At 35.4% G+C, this 23,812-nt stretch overlaps 1 protein-coding gene across 1 annotated transcript in view; it reads right to left on the bottom strand.

Moving 5' to 3' along the window:
• LOC150105492 (activating signal cointegrator 1 complex subunit 2-like) overlaps positions 1-23,812 on the bottom strand; it is a 277,206-nt gene that overhangs the window by 100,653 nt on the left and 152,741 nt on the right. Inside the window, exon 14 of the mRNA XM_090393972.1 lies at positions 20,529-20,691. Within this exon, the coding sequence (XP_090250098.1) occupies positions 20,529-20,691 (163 nt within the window). The remainder of the gene's footprint in view (positions 1-20,528; positions 20,692-23,812) is intronic.

The following is a 23,812-nucleotide window of genomic DNA, read 5'->3' as shown; positions in this document are numbered from 1 at the left end:
TTGCTAAGGAGGTCATAGCAATGCTGGATAAAAACAGAAAGGAAAGATGGATCTCAACCATCCATGAACCATTTCAGCACACCTAGCTGGAAAAGCTGGTCACTTCTGAGAAAATTAGGTGGAGCAGAACCAACAACACACAAAACAACAGAAATAACTCCTGATCAAATGGCTAATCATTTATTGAAAACTTCCAAGATACGTCCCAGCTCTATCAGGAAAATGACTGCAATCTTCCATCAGAGCAATCCTGAAGACAGGCCCGAAACTTCCTGGACTTGTACACACAATATCTCGGGAAGAGGTAGCCTTAAAACTCACCAAGAATGGCAAGGCTGCAGGAGTGGATGGCATCCTCCCAGAGTTTCTAAAACATCTCAGTCAACAAGGCCAATCATGGCTGGCCGCCCTTTTCTCAGAAATTATAATGACTGGAAAACTACCAAATCTGTGGCAGGAAGCCAAAATAATTGCCATGCCCAAATCAGGGAACGATCCAAATGATGTGAAAAATCTATGACCTATCTCCTTGCTTTGCTCCACCTTTAAGCTCTTTGAAAAATTCTCCTTAAAAGAATTTCACCACTCATTGAAAGAGCACTCCCGATTGAACAAGCTAGCTGCAGGCCGGGAAGAAGTTGCTGTGACCAGGTCCTGGCCCTGACAACACAGATTGAAGCAGGCTTCCAGAAAAAACTTAAATCTGAAGCCACTTTCATTGACCTGACATCAGCTTATGACACAGTCTGGATCAGGGGTCTCTTCCTTAAGCTAGGAAATATTATAAAGTGCAAAAAACTTTCCAGCTTTTTGAATCCATTCTCTCCAACAGAAAGATCTGAGTACATATTGGCAGAAAAAAGAGCAGGCCCAGATTCCTTCACAATGGTCTCCCACAGGCCTCTGTGTTATCCCCTTTACTTTTTAACATCTACATGTACGACTTACCACATACCAGCTCAAGCAAGTATATGCATGCTGATGACCTAGAGATCCTACATCAATTTATCTCCTTTGCCAGCCTGGAATCAACCTTGAACAAACACAGATCTGAACATCCTGAAAGAGTACTTCAAGCCAAATTCAACAAAAACTGTGTCCACAGTATTTCATCTGAACAATGCAGAGGCAAATCGAACACCTCAACCTTTCTTTCTGTGGGAAAATGGTAGAACATGAGCCTCACCCAAAATACCTTGGAGCGACCCTGGACAGAAGCCTAATCTATAAAAGGCATATCACCAACCTGTCCAACAAAACTAAAATGAGAAATAATATCATTTCAAGGCTTGCTGGAACAACCTGGGGTTGTGGTGCAGAAGTTCTAAGGTCGTCTGCACTAGCCCTCACATTCTCTGCAGCAGAATATTGTGCCCCTGTGTGGGAAAGAAGTGCACACACTAACATTATAGACACCCAGCTAAACTCTGCCATGCGCACAATTAGGGTGCACAGTAGAGTTTAGAATGTGCACAATTAGTGGGACAGCGAGAAGCACCCCTCTCTCCTGGCTGCCTGTCCTATCTAACATTGCTTCACCAAACATATGGAGAAGACAAGCCTCGATTAAAGAATTTAATAAAGCAATGAGCAACCCACTCCTGCCCCCTGCACCAGACTATCATAAATCCACCTAGCCTTTGCCTAAAATCTAGAAAGCCTTTCTGGTCCATGGACAAACTCTCTTCAGCTGCCCTGTCATCAACACCTGACATGTGGAGAGAATACTGGTCCAACAATCCCCCAACAAATGGCTTCCTGGTAGAAGATCCCTGTGCTCTGCAGCCTGGTTTTGCTCTTCCTAGGAAGATTTGGTCATCACTCAATCAATCAACAGGATCAGAACTAATCAGGGCAGATGTGGCTACCTACTACATAAATGTGGACTGTTAAATCACTCTTATTGTGATTGTTCGCTTATGGCTCAGACGATTACTCATATTGTGAACGACTGACCCCAAGGCACCAATTTCAGAGTGGTGGCCTACAGGATATCCACAAAGTGACAGATGAGGCCTTGGATTGGCTTTCCAGACTGGACATTGACCTGTAGCTGTTCTGTATTCCTTTTGCCATAAGAATAAATAAATAAACTAGGACAGGACAGTTATCTAAAAGTTAATCTTATCTACAAAGCTCGTTGTGTCTGTCAGCTACATGTATTTACTTCTGGTTGGTTATCTATTTTTTAAGGAAAAGGGTAAAAATATTAATGGCTAACACACTTTCAACTAAAAAGTGTGTTAGCCATTCTCATACAGCAGTGGCTGATAATTCCCTTCTAGAAATAATATTTCTTCCCATGTCCCTCCTGCAACACACACACACATACACAATCACAGCAAAACCAATTCCATCCCATATATTAAGGATATATCAGAAAAAGTAGCCAAAATTCTATGCAAATATGATCTCCCAATCTCATTCTGCCTATACCTTCATTGTTCTCCTAAAGATCAACTTCACCTTCTTGCATATCCTGGAGTGTATAAAGTTCCTTGTACCTGCAGTTTAGCAGGTACAGGGAACTTTGAAAAGACTGGTAAATCATTTAGCATCTACCTTGAGGAATACAAAAATCACATTTGTGATCATCTGTATGGCAAGTTGGGATTGGCAAACCATGCTCTGGATATTCCTTCATATAGATAGGATTAGATAGAAGAAAACTTCAATACTACACAGAAGCCATTATAGGTCTGTGGGACGATTTTTAGTAGCAGTATCAGCTATGAATATATAGATGATAGCAGGTCTATGGAATGAACCATATGAGAACAGGTTGAAGATTTGTGGGTTGCAGAAACTGGTTGATAGGCGGAAAAGGGGAGATATGATTGAGACAATCAAACTGCTAAAAGGATTCTATAAGATTAATTCAGAGGATATTTTTGAGATCAGGACTGGTGGTGGGAGAACTAGGGGACACCTATGGAAGCTGGGCAAGAGTGTGGTTAGCAGTGGTGTTAGAGCTGGGTTCTTTACTTTTCGAGTGGTAAATGAGTGGAATAAGCTGCCAGAGTCTGTTGTGGGTGCTATGACAGTGAGCGAGTTTAAGGCAAGGTATGAGAGATACTGTGAGAATGTCGTATAGTTGTGTGGACATGATGTTTAGGGCCTCCCTCGATGAGTCTAAGGACTCACTGGAGTAGCCCGAAAATAATAATAATAATAATAATAATGAAGTACCCTCCCAACCTCAACAAGTATGGTCATATTAATTCTTGAAAGATCTGGGAAACTATCATTTTGAGATCTGATAGTTTTGACTTCTACAAATTAACTTTATGGTTATCCAGTCCACAGAGAAAGCTATGTAAGGAACTAATTCTGTTTCAGTTACAATTTGAACTATTTACACAATTATTTAGTTCACTAAATAACTAGTTCACTAGTAGTGTTATGTGCTTGTCACAGTTATAATTGCTCTGAAGATGCTCAGTAGAAAACAAGCAAAATATTGGTAAGTTTACTAAATGTATTTTTTTTCCTGTTTTGGTGTTGTTTATATTGTACTGTGAAGTACAGTATAAACACATTATGAAATATTAATGCACCAAAGCTTTTCCATATGTATTGTAGAAGTTTTGAAATAAATAAAAGAAAGAAGAACATGCCATATCTGGAAGAAAACTTTCCTGCTTGTCACATTAATGAATCAAACAGTTATTCATTTATATGGCTCTCCCAACAAAAATCAAGGACTTATCCTAAATGATGTCTAAAATCATTATTTAGATAGCTTCACATACCCGACTTCAAGTTTTTAAGTAATCATTTCCAAACAATGCTAGAAAACAAATGAAACATGCCACACTTCACTGGCTCTTTCATTTCTTTCATTCTTTTAGTACTATAATAATTATCTCGGATTTTTTTATGATAATTTGTTTCTCTTCGTCTTTTTGCATGTGTTATTTGTTATTCACTTTACAAATATGTCAAACTTGTTCTTAAAAATATTAATATAAATGTTTATTATTATATTCCTAAATATTTTGTTTACCATCATGTCTTTGAACTTAATCACTTTAATTCTAAAGAATAAAAGATTTCAAATTAGCTAATCAAATAGAAATGAAATATAAATAATTTGTGAAAAATCTTCCTAATATTGCAATTTTTTTTTACTTGATTACAAAGTAAATTATACTTTTTAATACTATATGTGCTCAAATTGTATTTGATTTTGCTTCACAGCTGACATCTTTAGAGTTTGGTCCCGATCAGAGACTGAATTATTAATTTCTTGATAAAATAAACTATGTACTCGCCATCCTTAGAATTAAAAAAAAAATATATGTAAATACAGGATTAATTAAACTAGCCTACCAAAAATAAAGGTGTGAATCTTAAGCCTTTCAAAGTTTATTATTGAATACAAATTTAACAACAGCTATCCCTTTCTGAACACTTGAATTACCCACACATCTACAGGCAATTGCAATTTTTTGTTTATCAACAATTTCTTTTGTCGGTAGATACATCCTGCTGGATGTACAGTCATGTGGCTTAAGCAACCTGCACTACAAAATTCATGTCAATTTGACCGTATGATTGAATTTTTATCGATGCATGAAAGTTTTAAGAGTGAATAGCACACCAGTGCTCATCTTAATTGGTACAATGCAGTTATTGTAGGATAACTTTGAATACTTTAATTTATCAATTAATTGTAACCAAATTTGAGTAGAGTGGGGGATAATATGTTAAACACGTATTGTGAAATAGAGAAGTGTCTCATGTACTCAGTTTTTGCATCATTGTGCTTGCTCAGTAAATTTGGAAGAGGAGGACGAGGCTTGCCTCTTTCGGCTACAATCATACAATCTGCAAAAAACAGGGCAATCAGTAAATAATCAACACTGCTTCCCATTATAGATATGGGAAAAAAAAAAAGTTATAAATTATTTATAGAAAATTATATATATTAAAAACTTGTCTATATTGGTGTTGTAAACCTGTCAGTTCACATTTCATGCATGCAAAACAGATGAAACTCAGAATCCAAAAACAGCAACTCATGACATATGACAACGTTCAATTGGGTTGGTTATCACAATAACAAATCACAGCCACTGATTTCTGGGTGCTATTTGTCTCAATGCACATCCTGCCTTTGTCCTCCAGACGATTGAAATCCACTGAAATGCTAAGAATCTGACCTGCTGCACCATCTGTTCAAAGGTGTCCATATTTGTGACCACACACCTAGGCGATTAACACATATATGATGCAAAGTTTATGCATGGAAAAGTGTCCTCTTCATGAAGCATTAGTATATTGTGTTTAATTTTAGGAATCACACAAAAACAGGAAACAATCAGAGGAGTCTTTAACAGGAATAAATATAAAAATATAAAATCGGTGATATTGCTATTCCATGGGTGAGCGCTGTACACCCTGAATATATGTCCCCAATATTCATCCTTCCTGCACTGTGATAGTACACTTTCCTGTTCACTTAGCTGTGATCAACACACAAGTAGCAAACACATACTACATGAAGCATATCAATTTGATTATTTTATGATCTGTTTTGTTCTCTCCCTGATGCCCTTGTAACAAGGAAAGTAATCTATTGGAGCAATTATATTTATGTTTTACATGTGCTAACTGTTGCTCATTTCATCATAATTTCACTTTTATTCTTGCGAATAACATCAGTATTATTACATAAAGCCTACCGTAAAGCAAACTTGTCCAAATATATTATTATAATCACTAACTCACTCATCAAATGCTCAATCATGAAAAAGATGTATTTAATGATAGCATTCTTATACAGTGAAATTAATCATCATAACAAGTGAATCAGGAACTTGTTATTCCTTCAGGATTTCTTGCCGTCTGAAAGAAGAAGCAGTAAGGTTATAGATTTCCTTTCCACACAGAGTTTGTAGGACAATCACAAATATCCATGCCCATGACAAGATCTGAATTCACAGCCTCTTGGCTGAGTGGATACACTAACCACTTGGCCAACCAAACACTAAGGCTATGTCTGTTAATTTCATGTGTTCTTTTGGCCAGTTTACATGTACTAATGGGTCTTGTATGGAGATGGCAGGAAATTAAATCCTACTATATTTCAAACTGGCTAGCATGGTCCTTATTAAAGATTATTTGCATCCTAGATAGGATTCAAACCAAGGTCTTTTCAGTCAAAGATCACTATTGTTACTGAATGATCTAAATAAGCACAAACAGGATGGAAGGAGACTTGCAAATTTATAGTAGAGCATACACAAGTTTTTTTTCTAATAAATCTTTGCATAACAGAATTCCTAGAAATTTCTTCAGGAGAAAAGAGGCCATGGTTGTTTATTATCTTTGAAAGGGATTCTAAGTTGCAACCATTTAGAGCATAGAGTAGATTTAAAATGTTGCAGTTCTTGTCACAGGAAAGCTTCAGTGGACTGTATAATGTGCATGTTTGTGTGTATACACACATACACACATTGTGCTCCATAGAAGGTTTTAATAATGCCAGGATTTTGAGAATGATGCTGCTGCTCAGATTGGCATAAATGTTTCTGTGTTGGTTTTTCTTTCTGGAGACTGAAAACTGTAAATGGAACTATACAGAATGAAGAATATAAATAAGATATGAACTGTCTTAAACTTTCTGTTTTTTTAGGAAGTATCTTACTAAAGACTATTATAGTTAACTTAATTCCTCACCCAATGATTAATTACTGGACTAATGGCTATATAGATCAAGCACCCCTTGTGTTTAGTTGCTTTGCAATTGCACTGTAACTAAAGAATCTTCTATAAGATTGAAAGAAAAGAAAATTTTCAATATATGACAAATAGAGAGGGAACTAAGGGTCATCCCTGGAAGTTGTGCAAGAGTATGATTAGTAAGGGTCCAGACTAAATTTTTTTTCTTTGAAGCATGGTGAATGAGTTTAAGAGGTTATGATAGGTATTGTGTAAAGGTTAGTGTGGATCTTCTTTGATGAGTCATATATACCGATATAATGATAATAACCAGTGTATTAGTTAAATACATGTGAATTAATTCACATTTGCCAGTTTTATACGTTGTAACTAATGAAAGAGCAAGATATAAGAAGATGACGACGAAGACATTTCACTAATAAGTAATAAAAATGGAACAAAATACTAAAGTCAAAATATTTAAATAAACACAGAATACATGATCATTTTCACTGTTGATCTGTAGTTAAAAGAGAACAGAATAGTGATTAAAAACCAAACAAGCATTTGTTACAAATGTATCATGTATATAACAAATCAGCTGTTATGTTTACTTTTAACTACAGATCTACAGTGAGAATGGTCATGGCTGAAAACTCTACATTTATTTAAATATTTTCACTTCAGTATTTTTTTCATTTTTAATAGTGAAATGTCTTCTACATATGTCTTGCTCTTTTATCAATTTTAATTCATAAAATTGGCAAATCAATCATTAACTCACATGTAAGTAATTAATATACTGATTTCATAGCCGTAGTTGCTTTGTAATACCAACTAAACCAAACCAAGCTAGAATGGAAATATAATGTGCACACATGTGTATATGTATGTTTGTGTGTGTGTGTGTGTGTGGACCACAAGAAAAAAAAAATGTATCACATAGGTACTCACACTCATATTGGACAAAATTAACTTAAAAGGACAACTAACATATAGTTATCCAATAGTAAATTTTAAGAATTTATCTACTTTTTTTTCCCTCACAGCTGTAGAATCTTAGTTGGCTTCATATTGTAATATTTAACAGCCTAACATGTACTAAAGTATGATTTTCGTAGAAAATAAACTGGCATATCAAATTTCATGTCATTACATGTGTGTAGTGAAAAATGCATGAAATTTCATACTTCAAATAATCAGTAAATATCATCTTCATCATGAAATAGTAACTATTGCAACTGTTCTGCATAGTATAGAGATTTATTTTAAGATGCATTTTACTTTTTTGTTTGACAAAATGAATATTTTTATTACTAAATATATGAAGAGCTAAAGGCTTCAATTCAGCAACGTAAAATTATTTAAATTAAGGGATATTACATCCCATATTGTTTCACAGCCGAAAAAGAAACTCAAAGAGTTTCATGCCGAATATAGAAACTATATAAAGTTCAGCGAGTCCAAGCATAAGCAAATAACTGGATAGTGCAACACATAACCTATTTGGTAGAGCAAGGATGGAGCAAGCTCCAATCACTATTCTTGGTATTTACCCATAATGTAAAACCCAGCTCCTAGGAGCTGTATTACTGTTCTACATTATGAGAGAAGATCACTACCCAGACCGGTTTCAACATTTATTGAGGTCTCATCAGTGAGTAGCTAGACCTAGATATTACCAAGTTTGTAGCGAACAGAGATTACATACCCTACTATAAGAATTGCCAAGAAGGTGTCATAATAAATTACTAAATCTTTGCTTACGCTTCGACTCGCCGAACTTTATATAGTGTCTATATTCGGCATGAAACTTTTTGAGTTTCTTTTTCGGCTGTGAAACAATATGGGATGTAATATCCCTTAATTTAAATAATTTTACGTCACCGAATTGAAGCCTTTGGCCCTTCATATAATTAGTAATTTATTATGACACCTTCTTGGCAATTCTTATAGTAGGGTATGCAAGTTCTATTCGCTACAAACTTGGTATTATCTAGGTCTAGCTACTCACTGATTAGACCTCAATAAAGGTTGAAACCGGTCTGGGTAGTGACCTTCTCTCATAATGTAGAACAGTAATACAGCTCCTAGGAGCTGGGTTTCACATTATGGGTAAATACCAAGAATAGTGATTGGAGCTTGCTCCACCCTTACTATGAGTTGCCTCAGTGTTGCACTACCAAATGGATTATGTCAAGGTATTTGCTTACGCTTGGACTCGCCGAATTTTATACATTTCTAAATCACTTAGGGAATTGAACAATGTAGATCCAAATATAACTTAAATTATACTTCAATAAATATTTCCAATATTTTGGCAACGTCACATTGCCATTTTCAAAAGAAACTTACAAAAAGGCATGTGCACGCAGGCACTACAACACAGTAAATGAGAATGAAGATATGAAGCTATCGTTCTCCTAGAAGTCCTGATGGTGCCCTCTAGCGGGCTAAGTAGGTATTCTTGGCCGTTGGGCTGAAGGTCTGCTGATGTATGCCTCCCAAATTTGGGGCAGTCACATACAACCAAATTTGTTGGGGTTTGGAGAGTTTCTTAGGGCTGAGGCTGATTCCATGAATAGTCTTTCGAATTTGTATTTGCTACAGTGTATTACTGTAGCTTTCTTCCACCGTATTCTGTGGCTTGTATTCAGAGCATGGTCTGCAAGACCAGAATGGCTGTACTTGTGAAACCGGATGTAGTCCTTGTGTTCAGAAATTCTGATATTCGCTGTCCTGCCTGTTTAGCCAAAGTACGACAGTTTATAATTGCAAGGGACCTGGTATACACCAGGTAAGTCTAGGGAAAGTGGTTGGTCTTTGGTGGAGCGGATAAGGGATGCCAATTTTCTGTAAGGCCTGTAACAGGAGGTGAGATCATGTTTTTTTAAAATTTTGGTAATTTTTTCCGAGGTGCCTCGGATGTAGAGAATGGTGATGGATTTAGAGTAATCTTTGTTGTGGAGGGTGGGAGGGGGGGGGGCTGTAGTTTGTAGGTTTTAATATTTTTTGGATTTTTTTTTTTTGGGGGGGGGGGTACCATTGGCTGAGAAAGTGTTGAGGATGTGATATAGTTCAGTGTTTAGAGCCATTCGTAGAACAGATTAGTTTAGCCCTGTTGTATAGTGTTTTCACTACTCCATATTGTTGTGAGGGGGGAGGGGGATTGTTGGTGAATGTATCTGCTTGTATGGGTGGGTTTTCTATAAACTGAGAAAACCAAGGTTCCATCAGGCTGGCAGGTGACTAGTGTGTCTAGGAAAGGGAGGCTGTTGTTTTCCTCTTTTTCCAGGGTGAACTTGATTCTGGAGTGTTGGTTGTTTAAGTGTGTAAGGAAGGAGAGGAGTGTTTCAGAGCCATGTGGCCAAATAGCGAACACATCATCAACATAGCGAAGCCATATGGTTGGTTTTTGTGGGGCAGAGGCTATTGCTTTTTCTTCAAAGGTCTGCATAAAGAAATTGGCCAAGGGTGGGGAGAGTGGTGAACCCATGGCTGTCCCCTCTATTTTTTTGTAGTATTTTCCCTGCCAAACGAAATAGCCTGAGTTCATTGTGAACTAAAATAGGGCTGAGATATCGGGAGAAAATTTAGCTTGGATTAGCTCTAAAGTTTCCTTGAGTGGGACATTTGTGAATAAGGAGGAGACGTCAAAGCTAGCTGACCATTATGTCAGTATGTTGGAGTGTAACTCTTTACCTCCCCCCCCCCCGTTATTTACGGACTCCCAAAAATACATAAAGAAAATGTGCCATTGATCCCCCCCCCCACAACACACACACATACAAATCAGCAAAACATTTGGCCAAAGAGCTCACACACACTATACTGGCAACACACCATCACACATAAAAAAACTCAGCCCACTTCAAAGCCAGCATAGAAAACCTTACACTCCAACATACAAAAAAAAAAAAAAAAAAAAAAAAAATCCGAAAAATATTAAAACCTACAAACCACAGTCCCCCTCCCACCCTCCCTCCACAACAAAGATTACTCTAAATCCATCACCATTCCCTACATCCGAGGCGCCTCGGAAAAAATTACCAAAATTTTAAAAAAACATGATCTCACCTCCTGTTACAGGCTTTACAGAAAATTGGCATCCCTTATCCACTCCACCAAAGACCAACCACTTTCCCTAGACTTACCTGGTGTATACCAGGTCCCTTGCAGTTGTAAACTGTCGTACTTTGGCTAAACAGGCAGGAAAGCGAATATCAGAATTTCTGAACACAAGGACTACATCCGGTTTCACAAGTACAGCCATTCTGGTCTTGCAGACCATGCTCCACGCTGGATACACGCCACAGAATACGGCAGAAGAAAGCTACAGTAATACACCGTAGCAAAATACAAATTCGAAAGACTATTTATGGAATCAGCTTCAGCCCTAAGAAACTCTCCAAACCTCAATAAATTTGGTTGTATGCGACTGCCCCAAATTTGGGAGGCATACATCAGCAGACCTTCAGCCCAACGGCCAAGAACACCTACTCAGCCCGCTAGAGGACACCATCAGGACTTCTAGGAGAATGATAGCTTCATATCTTCATTCTCATTTACTGTGTTGTAGTGCCTGCGTGCACGTGCCTTTTTGTAAGTTCCTTTTGAAAATGGCAACGTGATGTTGCCGAAATATCGGAAATATTTATTAAAGTATAATTTAAGTTATATTCGGATCTACGTTGTTCAATTCCCTAAGTGATTTAGAAATGCATAACCAATGTATAAGTCTGTCTACGAGAATGAACTTTATACAGTTTCTATATTCGGCATGAAACTCTCTTTGAGTTTCTTTTTCGGCTGTGAAACAATATGGAATGTAATATCCCTTAATTTAAATAATTTTACATTGCCGAATTGAAGCTTTTGGCTCTTCATATATTTAATAATTTATTATGACACCTTCTTGGCAATTCTTATAGTAGGGTATGTAAGCTCTGTTTGCTACAAACTTGGTATTATCTAGGTCTAGCTACTCACTGATAAGATCTCAATAAAGGTTGAAACCAGTCTGGGTAGTGACCTTCTCTCATAATGTAGAACAGTAATACAGCTCCAAGGAGCTGGGTTTCACATTATGGGTAAATACCAAGAATAGTGATCGGAGCTTGCTCCACCCTTACTATGAGTTGCCTCAGTGTTGCACTACCAAATGGGTTATTATGTTGCACTATCCAGGTATTTGCTTACGCTTGGACTCGCCGAACTTTATATAGTTTCTATATAAGGCATGAAACTCTTTGAGTTTCTTTTTCGGCTGTGAAACAATATGGGATGTAATATACCTTAATTTAAATGAATATTTTTTTCCCTTATAGACATCAAGCTTTTGCAGTTTTGTTGTCTATAAAGAGAATATTCTGTTATAACCAAATGTAGATGTAAGGCAGCATTCTCCAACATATAACATTGCTTAATACTTGATAAAAATAACACTCATACCGGTAAAACAATCTCTCATATCAAGAACTTAAAAGATTTCATTAGTAAGGTAAAGGACACCACTCTGGATCCTACAGATATATTAGCAAGTTCAGACTTAATTATTTTTATGAATATACTCAGAGGAGAAACACTATTACTAATAGAAATGCTACTTCTATTAGATACCGTAAATCCTTTCAGATACCATCTAGAAAACACTTACTTTTAATTTGATGATAATTACTATACATCTGCAAACATGTAAGAAATTATAAATTAAGGCACTAGAAAAGAATAGAGATCTGCAGATATAAAAAGTAAGATATAAAAAATAATGTAATCTTTATACTCAATACCTGTTGGTATGTCTGATTCTTATATCTAGGTCTCACTAATGCCTTACAATCTGAGGCCTCAATATATTTGACCAAGCAACAAACTCTACACCTTTGTTTCTAATACTCCTAGCATTCATGCATAGACATAATAATCTACCTGCACGTTATTTTGTATAAGATAGATTATTATGTCTATACATGAATGCTAGGAGTATCAGAAACAAAGGGGTAGAGTTAATTGCTTAGTCAATATGTTGAGGCCTCAGATTGTAAGCATTAGTGAGACATATCTAGGTCTCACTAATATCAGAATCAGACATACTGACAGGTACAGTATAAAAACTACAGTATTTTTAGGAAGAATAGACAGGATAGGAGAGGAGGGGGCATGCTGCTCAAGATATTGGACATCTTGAAACCAGTTAGTGTTGCTACCTATGATTGTAGTACTAGTAACAGTATTGGCAGTGAATTTGAAGCCATCTGATGTGAGGTGAAAGTTAACAAGAAAAATTACATAGTGGGGGCATTGTTACAGACCTGGTGGATCAGTTGCTAGTGATGAAGAAATATGTCACCAAACAGAGACGATAGGCATGAAAAGAGTAATCATAATGGAAGACTTTATTATCCAAATATTGATTGGGTAGCAGTAAAATCGAATGAGAAGAATAAAACTGAAATTATTGAGCTTTGTGAGACAACTACCTCAAGTTGCATGTGAAAGAAGGAATTCGAGGTCAAAGAGCGTTAGATTCGATTACAGTGTCAGAGGGTGTTTCATTTAAAGGCATAACTATTCTGCCTCCAGTACCATATGATGACACTCACTTGGGAAGTGAGTGTCATTACTACTAACTTCCTATCTACAATTTTCCTTCAAATCAGTCTGTTACTTGTCAAGACTCCAATATTATCAGATCTTATATTTCTAGGCACTTTGTACCGTATCAATTCACCTATATCTTGGTCTTCCTCTGGATCGTTTTCCTGTCAACCTGGCAGAGAACACTTGTTTTGCTAATCTTTCCTCGCCCATTCTGTTTAAGTGACCATATCACCTGAGATTAGCTCTGCTAATGCATTCCTGGATGCTGACAGTGTCAAGTTCTTTCCTAATATCCTCGTTTTTAATATGATATTGCCATTGATGCCATCTGTTCACGCCTCTAATCTTTCTCAGGACTCTCATATATGCGGTCTCTAGTCCTTGGTCAAGTGTTTTACTTCTGACCCAGCTCTCAGATCCATAAGTTAAAACTGGTTTGAACACCGTCTTGTATATAGCTAATTTAGTGTTCCGACTAATTTCTTTCTTATTCCATATGAATTTATTCAATTGACTTCCTACCATACCAGCTTTGTTGATTCTGTTGTCTATTTCCATATTTAATTTACCATCATCATTAAAAATCGTGCCTAAATAGCTGAAATGTTTCACTTGTTCTACAGATTTTCCGTTCACAACACAGTTGACATTTTCAACAATTCTACCTATTTTCATTGTCTTTGTTTATGAATATTCCATTCAGAAAAGGTTGCATGCTGAACTACAAAGAAGGAAATTATGATCAGTTGAGGAGTATACTGAGTTGCAGATGGTATCTGTTGCTGGATGAGAAGAATATCGACAGTGCATGGGAAGCATTGAAAAAATACTTAAGTGATACAATATCAGAATATTTCCTGAGAGTTCAAAGAATAAATAGGATAGGAGTCAAATGGATGTGTAATCTTATTAAGCAAGAGATTCATAAGAAAAGGATAACGTGGAAGGAATACCGTGTGCATAAGGATGATGTGCGTTATGAAAATTATAAGCAGCAGGCTAGAAAAGTCACAACTGTCATATGGAAAGCAAGTCTGAGTATAAAAAGAAACTGGCTCTGCAAGCTCAAGACAACCCACAAGAATTCTATCAATATGCTGCAAGTAAAAGAAATAATCAATATGAAAGAATAACTCTTCTGAATGCAGATGGTGTGAGAGTGACAGATATAGAAGAGGTTGTTCAACTAATGAGTGCCCATTTTGCTAAAAGCTATCAACCTGGTGTATGCAACATAAAGTTCACTGCACGAAGAAACTAAGGTGTATGAAGAAGAGGTATTAGAGCTGTTGCACAAACTGAATAACAATTCAATAGGGACTGATGGGATATCAGCACAGGTGCATAAGAGTGTTCAATTGAACTGGCTATTTCTTTGACAAGGCTATATAATTTAATATCAGAACAGGGAAGATTCCGCAGGAATGAAAAGAATGTATGGTAATCTCATTGCACAAGGGTGGTGCAAAGATCGATATATCCAAGTATCGAACAATCAGTATCTCAGGAGTGGTGGCGAAGATTTTGGAAAAACTGGTTAGGGCTCATATTCAGAAATGGGTTGACAGTGAATCTCTGCTTTGCAATGAACAGCATAGGCTTAGTAAGGGAAGGCCATGTTTTAGCAAATTGCTCACATTCTATAATAATGTTACCATTGAACTACACAAGGGGAATGGATACACCATGATAGTTATGGATTTTGCTGAGATTTTTGAAAGAATACAGGATGGAAGAACTGTTGCATAAATTGGATAATATGGGTTTAGATTATAAGATATTAGCATGGATAAGAGGATGGCTGACTGACAGATATCAAAAAGTGGAATACAGGGTATGTGAGTCAACAAGATTTGAAGTAACTAGTGGTATACCACAAGGATCAGTCCTTGGTCCACTGTTATTCAATTTGTATATTAATGATACTGGGAAGGATTTGACAGGTGACATACGGTTATTTGCTGATGATGCAAAGATAGATAGGGTAATTAGGAATGCTGCTGATATGCAGTCCTTGCAGAATGATTTGAATCGGATGGAATTGTGGGCATGGGAAAATGGATGTCAGTTCAATGTCAGTAAATGCAAAGTCATGCACTTTGGCATGATTAGATATCAGTATCATATTTTATTGGTGGAATTACGCTAGAAGAAACTGATCAGGCTAGGGATCTTGGAGTGTTAGTAGATAGAAAGTTGAAGTTCAGGGGTCATGTAGCAAAGATTGCAAATTTAACTCAAAAGATAATTGCAATGCACAAACGTTCACATGTAAAGATAAGGATGTCATTTTGCTTCTTTACAAGGCCTTGATAAGACCTCACTTGGACTATTGTGTGCAGGACTGGTCTCCTAGTTTCCATTGTGATTCTGATCTACTGGAGAGTGTGCAAAGGAGAGCATTAAAAATGATATCAGAATTGTGGAATACTGATTACAAAGACAGACTGAGAATTTGTAGACTTCAGACACTAGCAAACAGGAGAAAGAGGGATGATATGATTGAGACTTACAAACTTCTGAAAGGGGCATACAGGATGTCAATTGATGGAATTTTTAAATTTATGGAGGGTGGGGAAAGGACAAAAGGGCATACTTGGAAGCTGAGAATGAATGCTGCTAAGAAGGGATTGAGGGCTAGAGTTTTCTCTTATAGGGTGGTGCATGATGTGAATGTAGTGTGTGTGTGTGCAAGCAGTGTGAATAAATTCAAGAATGAGTATGATAGCTGGTGTGTGTAGTATGTGGGGTCCTTCGATGAGTCCCTGACTCCCTGGAGGTCTCTTTTAATAATAATATATAGTCAAGTAAATATAAAAGTTTTCTGTGCACATGACATACATTATGCTGTACAAACAGCGTATGTTTTGATATTCACAGGAAAGAAGGATGAATTAAGGAATAAATTAAGGATGTTAAGAAGAAAAGATCACACAAATTAGGCTTGGGATATCGCTATAATGACATGCAGTGTCATTTCAGAAACCTTATCAAGCACTAATTCTAAAACAACTTTGGTTGGCCCACAATAAAGACCTGGAATTCACGGAACTTGTGATGGATATTATGCAGCAAAATAATCAACGAAGCAAGTGTGTGTGATATCTCAACACAATATGAGCTATCACTTTAACAACAATCCTATTAACATTAGTTCATGTTTTACGAATGAATCTGTTAATATGTTTTCAAACTGAAAACTTATTACACTGGGTCAGACATCATATCATCTTACTAGCCTCTTTAAATTTGCATACATAAGTATTAAATTCTGTGTATGGTATTTTTGTGATTTACCAATATGGATTTATATGCTCATTTTTTCTCCACATTTCTGACATGTTCTTTCTGATGGATTTCTCCAAAACGTCCCATCTGTTCAATGTAACAAACACAACAACTGTAACAGATTTTATAAACTACTGGTATCTTCATAGGTTGATGTTTTATTTTTTTGAGGTGATCTTAACATCATGGAGATTTTTGTCAAGGTCTAAAAGCAACTTTTAAGTTATATTCTTGTAGGACTTTGCTATATTGTCTATAACGTTCTGTAGTCATTTTTTTGAAGAATGTCTTTAATGTAAGTTATTTCCTTGTTTCTTTTATCATTATCATGTGATAATGTAATGGCTCTCTCTTTTAATGTTTTTTTGATGATACCCCATTTTTGTGATGGGTGGCAGTAGGAACTAGCATTAAGAACCAACCTACATTCAACTTTTTTTTTATTTATATATATATATATATATTTTTTTTTTTTTTCAGAATTCATTTTTACTCAGTTGGAATATTATTCAAAAAGCTTTAATGACTGTTACTGAGAAATAAAAAGATGACATGGTATATTTAAAAAGATACTACTAGTTAACAAGTTTCGTTGAATAGATCAACATCTTCAGGTATCACAATCAAAGAAATATATAAAGAATTACAGAGACTTAACATTGTAATAACAGAACAAGTACAAAAAGACAGTAGCGTGTTTGAAAACAAAAAGTATATATATATATTTAAAAAAAAAAAATTAGCTAACGCCTTTTTTTATTCCCATATACGGGAGTAAGCGAGGCCATTTAGCCCTATCTAACTTTTGGAGATTGAGTGGGCAGTTCAATCTCCACTGGTACCAATCAGAGATAGATGGCCCAAAGCTATCACTAATCAAGCAGTACACAGTGAAGAGAGAGACGGCTCAAATGTGCTGCCATCTCGTGGTCCCTAACCCTAACATAATATATTTAATGTCTGAAATAATGTGGGTTCTACAGTTGATTTTCTTGAGTTTATGGGACGAAAAACCCGAGTTTCCAGGAGGAAAAACCTGCTTGCCCATGCCAGAGATCGACTAACTCAGGAACCGGTCGAAAAAAGGCTTAGAAAAATTTCCTCTAGTCACCGACTAGACTCGAAACCAAGTCTTCCTTCGTGCGGCCAAGCGCCGTGGTATACAAACGCCACATCCACTGAGCTACACAGGCTCCTATAGTATAATATATATATATATATATTATACTATAGGAGCCTGCTATAATATATATATATATACTTCAAATGTAACATTACTATGATCTTCCACTGAGATGAGAAAGAATGTGTTAGAGATACTGAGAAAAAAACAAGCATATAAATCTGGATTGGCCTTTCACACACTAATGAAAACCATCAAGTCAATTGGCAAATCACAAAAATACGATACACAGAATTTAATACTTATTATTGCAAATTTAAAAAGGCTGGTGAGATGATATGATGTCTGACCCAATGTAATTAAAAGCCAAGGCCTGATATTTAATGATCCTCAAGCAGCGATCATAAGAGATGTACATGTGGATAATAATATTAGGCTAGCAGTTAAAATATGTTATACCTTACCACAATGACCCATGCTCATGCTTCCTTCATTCAACACCTGTCGCATGTTCAATGAATTTTTTAAAAAAATGGCAGTTTGTTATTTAGAAATCACCATGTTAATACTTCTTTATATTTGTGTTTTCTTGTATCAATCTGAAGAAGTACACAATATTGTGGTCTGAAACTAGTCATTAATTTATTAAATTATGTTACTTTTTTACATGGATTTTTGACAGTATTAATTTAATGATTATGAATAACTACAAACCAAGGGAATATAAACTAAAACTTTACCACGTGTTTCTTTGACTGAATCAGAGAATGTTTTCAGATTTTATCACTCTGTCTCCAAAGTTTGGTTCTTGTTTTCAAATTCATTCAATTTTCCTCCAATAATAGCTGTATATTTAAGTCTACAGTTCACATGAATCTATGAGCTACTTGATTTAGATTTAGAAAACTAGAGCAGATATACAGGCATACCCTGGTCATATGACACATTAGGTTCTGGACCACTGTTGTATAGCAAATTTCATCATATGTGAATCATTACTATTTTTTTTTTCCCTCACTTGTAAATGCATGTAATGGTTTAATAACATTTTTAAATAGTCATATATGATATAAAAAAAACATTAATTTATGTCAGTTAAGCTCACAAAAAACTTTGAATAATTTTTTGAAAACATAAAAGTTATTTTGAATGGATTGGATTAAGAGAACATGCCAACCAGTGTAGTACTTTTCACTTTCCTAAGAACTTTATCTTTGTTTATAACTACTGTTGTTACAGTCATTTTAGCCTATGACCTATCTCAGTGTTTGATACACCACTGTCACTAAATTTAATCATTTTAACCTCAGCATGTAATGTAATAGGCTTACATCTTCTTCTTTTCACTGGAAGCAACAGCACCCTTACTTTGAATTTTCTCTGCCATTATTAACAACAATAAAATAAAAAACAGTCAAACAGCTTATAACTCACAGATGCAATGAACAATGAAGTCATAAACAAATGAATAGTTAATGAAAGCCCATCGGTTGATTCATGGGAGCATCACGTAGCTAAAAGCATTGTATGAGCAAATGCAGTGTATAAATGGGCATTGGTCATAATCAGTGTTGTATGAGTGAATCATAATAAGGCAGGATATTGCATCACTATGTGTCCCCCCCCCCCCAATGAGCCTCATTGTTATTCTGCTAAACAATACATGGTTACCTGTTTTAAATCACCTATAAGCTCTTGTATCCTTGTCCAATTTGTTTTTGTGTGTGTGTATTCTCTCCAAATGAACTCATTTACATTTTTATGTTGGAACACAGTAATGATTAGTCTATATCATGGCAGGAGGTAATGCCATATTATTAACCCCACCCTGTTTTTAAAATTTACTAAAACATTTCTGTATGTCTGGAATTAATCTCCTATTTTGCTGCTTTTGTCTACAAAAAGAACCAGCTTTTCATTTATATCAATTGCCCTCTTAATGACCTAAAATTTTTTTTCTGCTTCTTCCCTACTAGAACCTTCCCTGGGATCAATCACAGGCACAACTAAGTCACAGTGGACAATTTCCTTGTTTGGAATCTGCCCACTTCACTGGTTTCCATGAAAATTCGTGTCTAGTGGAATAGTTTCCCTGTTCCTTAGAAAGCTGAATAAATGATCTTATGTTTATTATTTAAAGGGATCTTCTGATCTTCTTAGTTTCTCAAACATCAATTATGGCAATATTTTTCAAATTCCTCTGATAGGTACACTGTTCCTGTATTACAGGAATGTATCAGGTCAAGTGACCTTAAACATCAAGTAAGAACACCCCCACGCACACACACACACACACAATACACAACCGTTCTTTGTATTCCTCTCAGTTATTTAGAAATGGTAATAATAGTGTACTTCTTCATATTTTTGAGAGTATACCAATATCAAAATACACCAATGATGTTGTCTAGCTCTAATTCTGTTGAGGGTATTCCAGCAATAATGTGATAGCTCAGCTAACATAGTATCTGGTGTTGTACAATCATAATGTATATTGTAGTTTCAGCCAAAATAGAATACAATGTGGTTGGTTAAGTTCTTATTTTCCAAACCATCCTCATTTGTTCAGTATCAAAGTGGATATCTAGTAACATGATGCATTACAGGAATGAACAATTCATTTAGAAGCCCTTGTCAGTTCTCTGCATTCCTCTCAGTTATCTAGCTTCAATCTTTTAATGAAAATATATGATAACAATTAAGCATTAATCAGAAAACATTACTCAAAATGCAAATTTTGATTAACAAGCAAGATTCATACACCACAAAAATTTGTCAGTAGCTGTGCATGCACAATGAAAAAGTTTAAACAGCTGGTATTACATAAAGCAAATAAGAAAGAATGACACACCTGAGAATGTGGTAATAAGTCCGTTTGTTCTTCAGTCAATTTATTAGAAGCAGAAGAGACAGAACTTGTATCTGATGGCACTGGGCGACTTGAAGGTACTCGATTAAGAAGTTCAAAAGATGAATAAATACTACTCAAAATATAGTCTGTTCTAGTGGGATCACTGGTTATGTTAAGGCAACACATATTGTATGAACTTTTATAAATTCTATATTTGTAGCTAAATCTAGTGTACTGCCTCCATATTTTTGAGAAATATAATTTTAATATATTTTAACATAATAATGTAAATGTACCATAAAACAGCAACAATTTGTCAAACATTTATCTCTTAAATTTAATTAATTCTAATTTAAATGAATGAGGCTTATGTAGTTTAACTGTTTTACACTATATTTATCAGAATCTCTCAGGCGACATCAGCAATGCCTTTTGATAGACAGGCCTGGGTTTTCATCTTTTATGAGAAACATTTATAAGGGCTTTGCAACTATAAGAATGTTTGATGGTCTCACACAGAGATGGTAATAACATTTCTCTCATTTTTCCACTCATGGAAATATGAATTTTCACCAACAGACAAACCAGCTAGAGAATACATTATGGGATTTATGATTGAGGTAATTAAGGAAATGAGTCAGTATATTATGACTGTTGATTGCATGTTTTCTGAATGGTTTGCCTATTTTGTATGGGTCAAAAACTGATATGCTGGTAAGGGAATTTTATGAGACCAGCACCATTGCATTGTGTTACAATTTTAATTATATTAAAAAGTTAATATTAACTAAGTATTGCTGCTTGCATACTGTGACAAACTGTTTGTGCTCTGAAGATGCTTGGTATAAAACCAGCAAAATATCAGCAACTAAATAAATGTGCCTTATAGGATTAAATGTCGTATCATCATAATTAGTTTCATTATGAGCCAAATGACTTAGCCACAGTAGGTAATTACATCTGATAATGTAAAAGCAAGATTGTTTTCTCCCATCAACAAACCTTTGTCAAGCAGCAAATTTACACATGGCATTTTGAAACTGCAACCACATACATTATTATATATTTGTTATTCAGTACTGGCTAGATCATGATTTAATTTTTATTTATTTATTTTAACAAATTATGCTTATCTTTTAGTAAACATAATTTGCTAAAATTATGTTCACTAAAGGATATTTCAAATTAAAACCACATATATTGGTGTATTATAACAGCAAGCAGTGATGGACTGTGTTATAGTTTTATTACTTGAGTTTTTCTTAACAATTTTTAACCATGCTAAATTGCATCAATGGTGAAATGAAGTAAATTTTTGAAAAATTTCATAAGAAACCACTGATATCAGAGAAAACAAGATAACAAAATTACTTCTGGAGTGATACAGTTATTAGAGGAAGCATTATAAAATCTATAATAAATTTAGTTTAATCCTTTATCCAAGTGTAAGCAAACAAATTTTGCACCTGAAGTATCTTCAGGACTGAGGCAACTTGTGGTAAAGGTGGACTAAGCTCTCATCACTTGTCTTGGTATCTCCCATAACGCAAAGCACATCTTCTCGCAGACATGAATAATGCTATGCATTAAGGGAAGGGGCATTACCCAGACCGGTTTCAAACTTTATTAAGGTTTTATCAGTGGAAGCCAGACCCAGAGGTGGTGATAGTAAGGTGGAAGCAATGGAGAAGTCATATTTACCTATACGAGTTGCCAAAAGGTGTCTCACCTTATTATTAAATTACTCTGGATTAGAAGTGATGAGAGCTTAGTCCACCTTACCAGGAGTTGCCTCAGTCCTGAAGATACTTCAGGCGCAAACTTTGTTTACTTACACTTGAATAAAGGATTAATCTAAATTTATTATAGTCTAACCAAGTGGGAAAAAACTTCCAACATTATAAAATCTACTGTGTTAGTTGTTAGTGAAAGAATAAATGTTCAATATTACCACTGCATAACTGATTATGTACTCTCAAGGAGCATAAAGCTTACCATGATAGTACTACATAATATATAAATATAAAATACAATTTCTATTTTGTAATATATATATATATATATATATAGTTGATACAGACATTTAAGAGATAAAGTGATTGTTAGGTTAGTTTGCAATAATATGTAATTACCAATCCATCTGACAATATCTGATGTGGTGGTGGTAGTGAAAGGAATTGTGTTTTTCAATCACACAGAGAGCTATGCTGGGAGTAACATAATTACTGATAGGACCTCCCATGCTGGACAGGTCCAAGGATAGACATTTGTAAAAGACTTGTAAGTTATGAAATCAGATTCCAAGCTTACAAAGTGGACTGTTCACAAATGAAACCAACTGTAAATGGCTAATGAACTTGAAGTTGGGAAATGAACATAAAAGCTTTTTCCCACTTGGTTAGACTATAATATAAAAATTTTTATATATAAAAATTTTTGTGCCAGAAGATGCATTAGATGATGCTTGTTCACAAATTTGATGAAGAACTGGAAAGGATATATGATTTTTTACCTGGGTATGCCAGAATAGGCAAAGAGACAACATATAAACTGACAAATGATCCAAAGAGTCTGATGACATCAGCAACACAGGAAAATTCTACTTCCTAAACACAGGAATTACAACTATTCACTATAATATAGCAATGCAGATCCTAGGAACATATACTTGAGAAGATTAGGATCATTATTCATTACTTCTAAATGATGAGAGTTACACCTGTTCAGAGGAATAGAAGAATCTAATATGTTGGAATTCTGATTCGTAAAGGGCATGCATCTGAAAAGCACAAGGTGTGATCCCAATGTAACACTATCTTAATAGTATAAAATTTATGAGAAGAACAATTGTGAAACAGAGCACCAATATGCTCTTGTAATGGTTTTTGCAAACTGATATGCTAATTTGAAAACATAGTTGACTGTAGACAGTCAACTATGTTTTCAAATTAGCACATCTAACAAGGGAAGACGATTTTTGTATTCTACTTCCTAAATAGGGTCACTTAAAGGTCAAGTCTATATAACTGGAAGGAGACCTCCACACAACTTTCATGGAATGCAGAGAAGGAAATTAGTGAAAGTCAGCTACTAGAACACACTCACCCACAGAAAATTGCAAACAGGCACTATTAATATACCAAGCATCACTGGAAAGAAGTGGAACTTGCAGATAACTCATATACTTTTACATAATTGATGTTAATGAAAGGAAATGACTAAAACAGGTGAAATAATGTTAAATAACAACTATAAGATAACTATAATAGATCAAGGAAGAAGTG

This window comes from Typopeltis vanoorti, chromosome 6 (genome assembly GCF_054136105.1).
Source record: "Typopeltis vanoorti isolate ZY-2024b chromosome 6, IOZ_Tvanoo_1.0, whole genome shotgun sequence".
NCBI classification, from domain to species: domain Eukaryota; kingdom Metazoa; phylum Arthropoda; class Arachnida; order Uropygi; family Thelyphonidae; genus Typopeltis; species Typopeltis vanoorti.
Note: the sequence above shows the minus strand (reverse complement) of the source record. Positions and strands in the feature narration are given on the sequence as shown.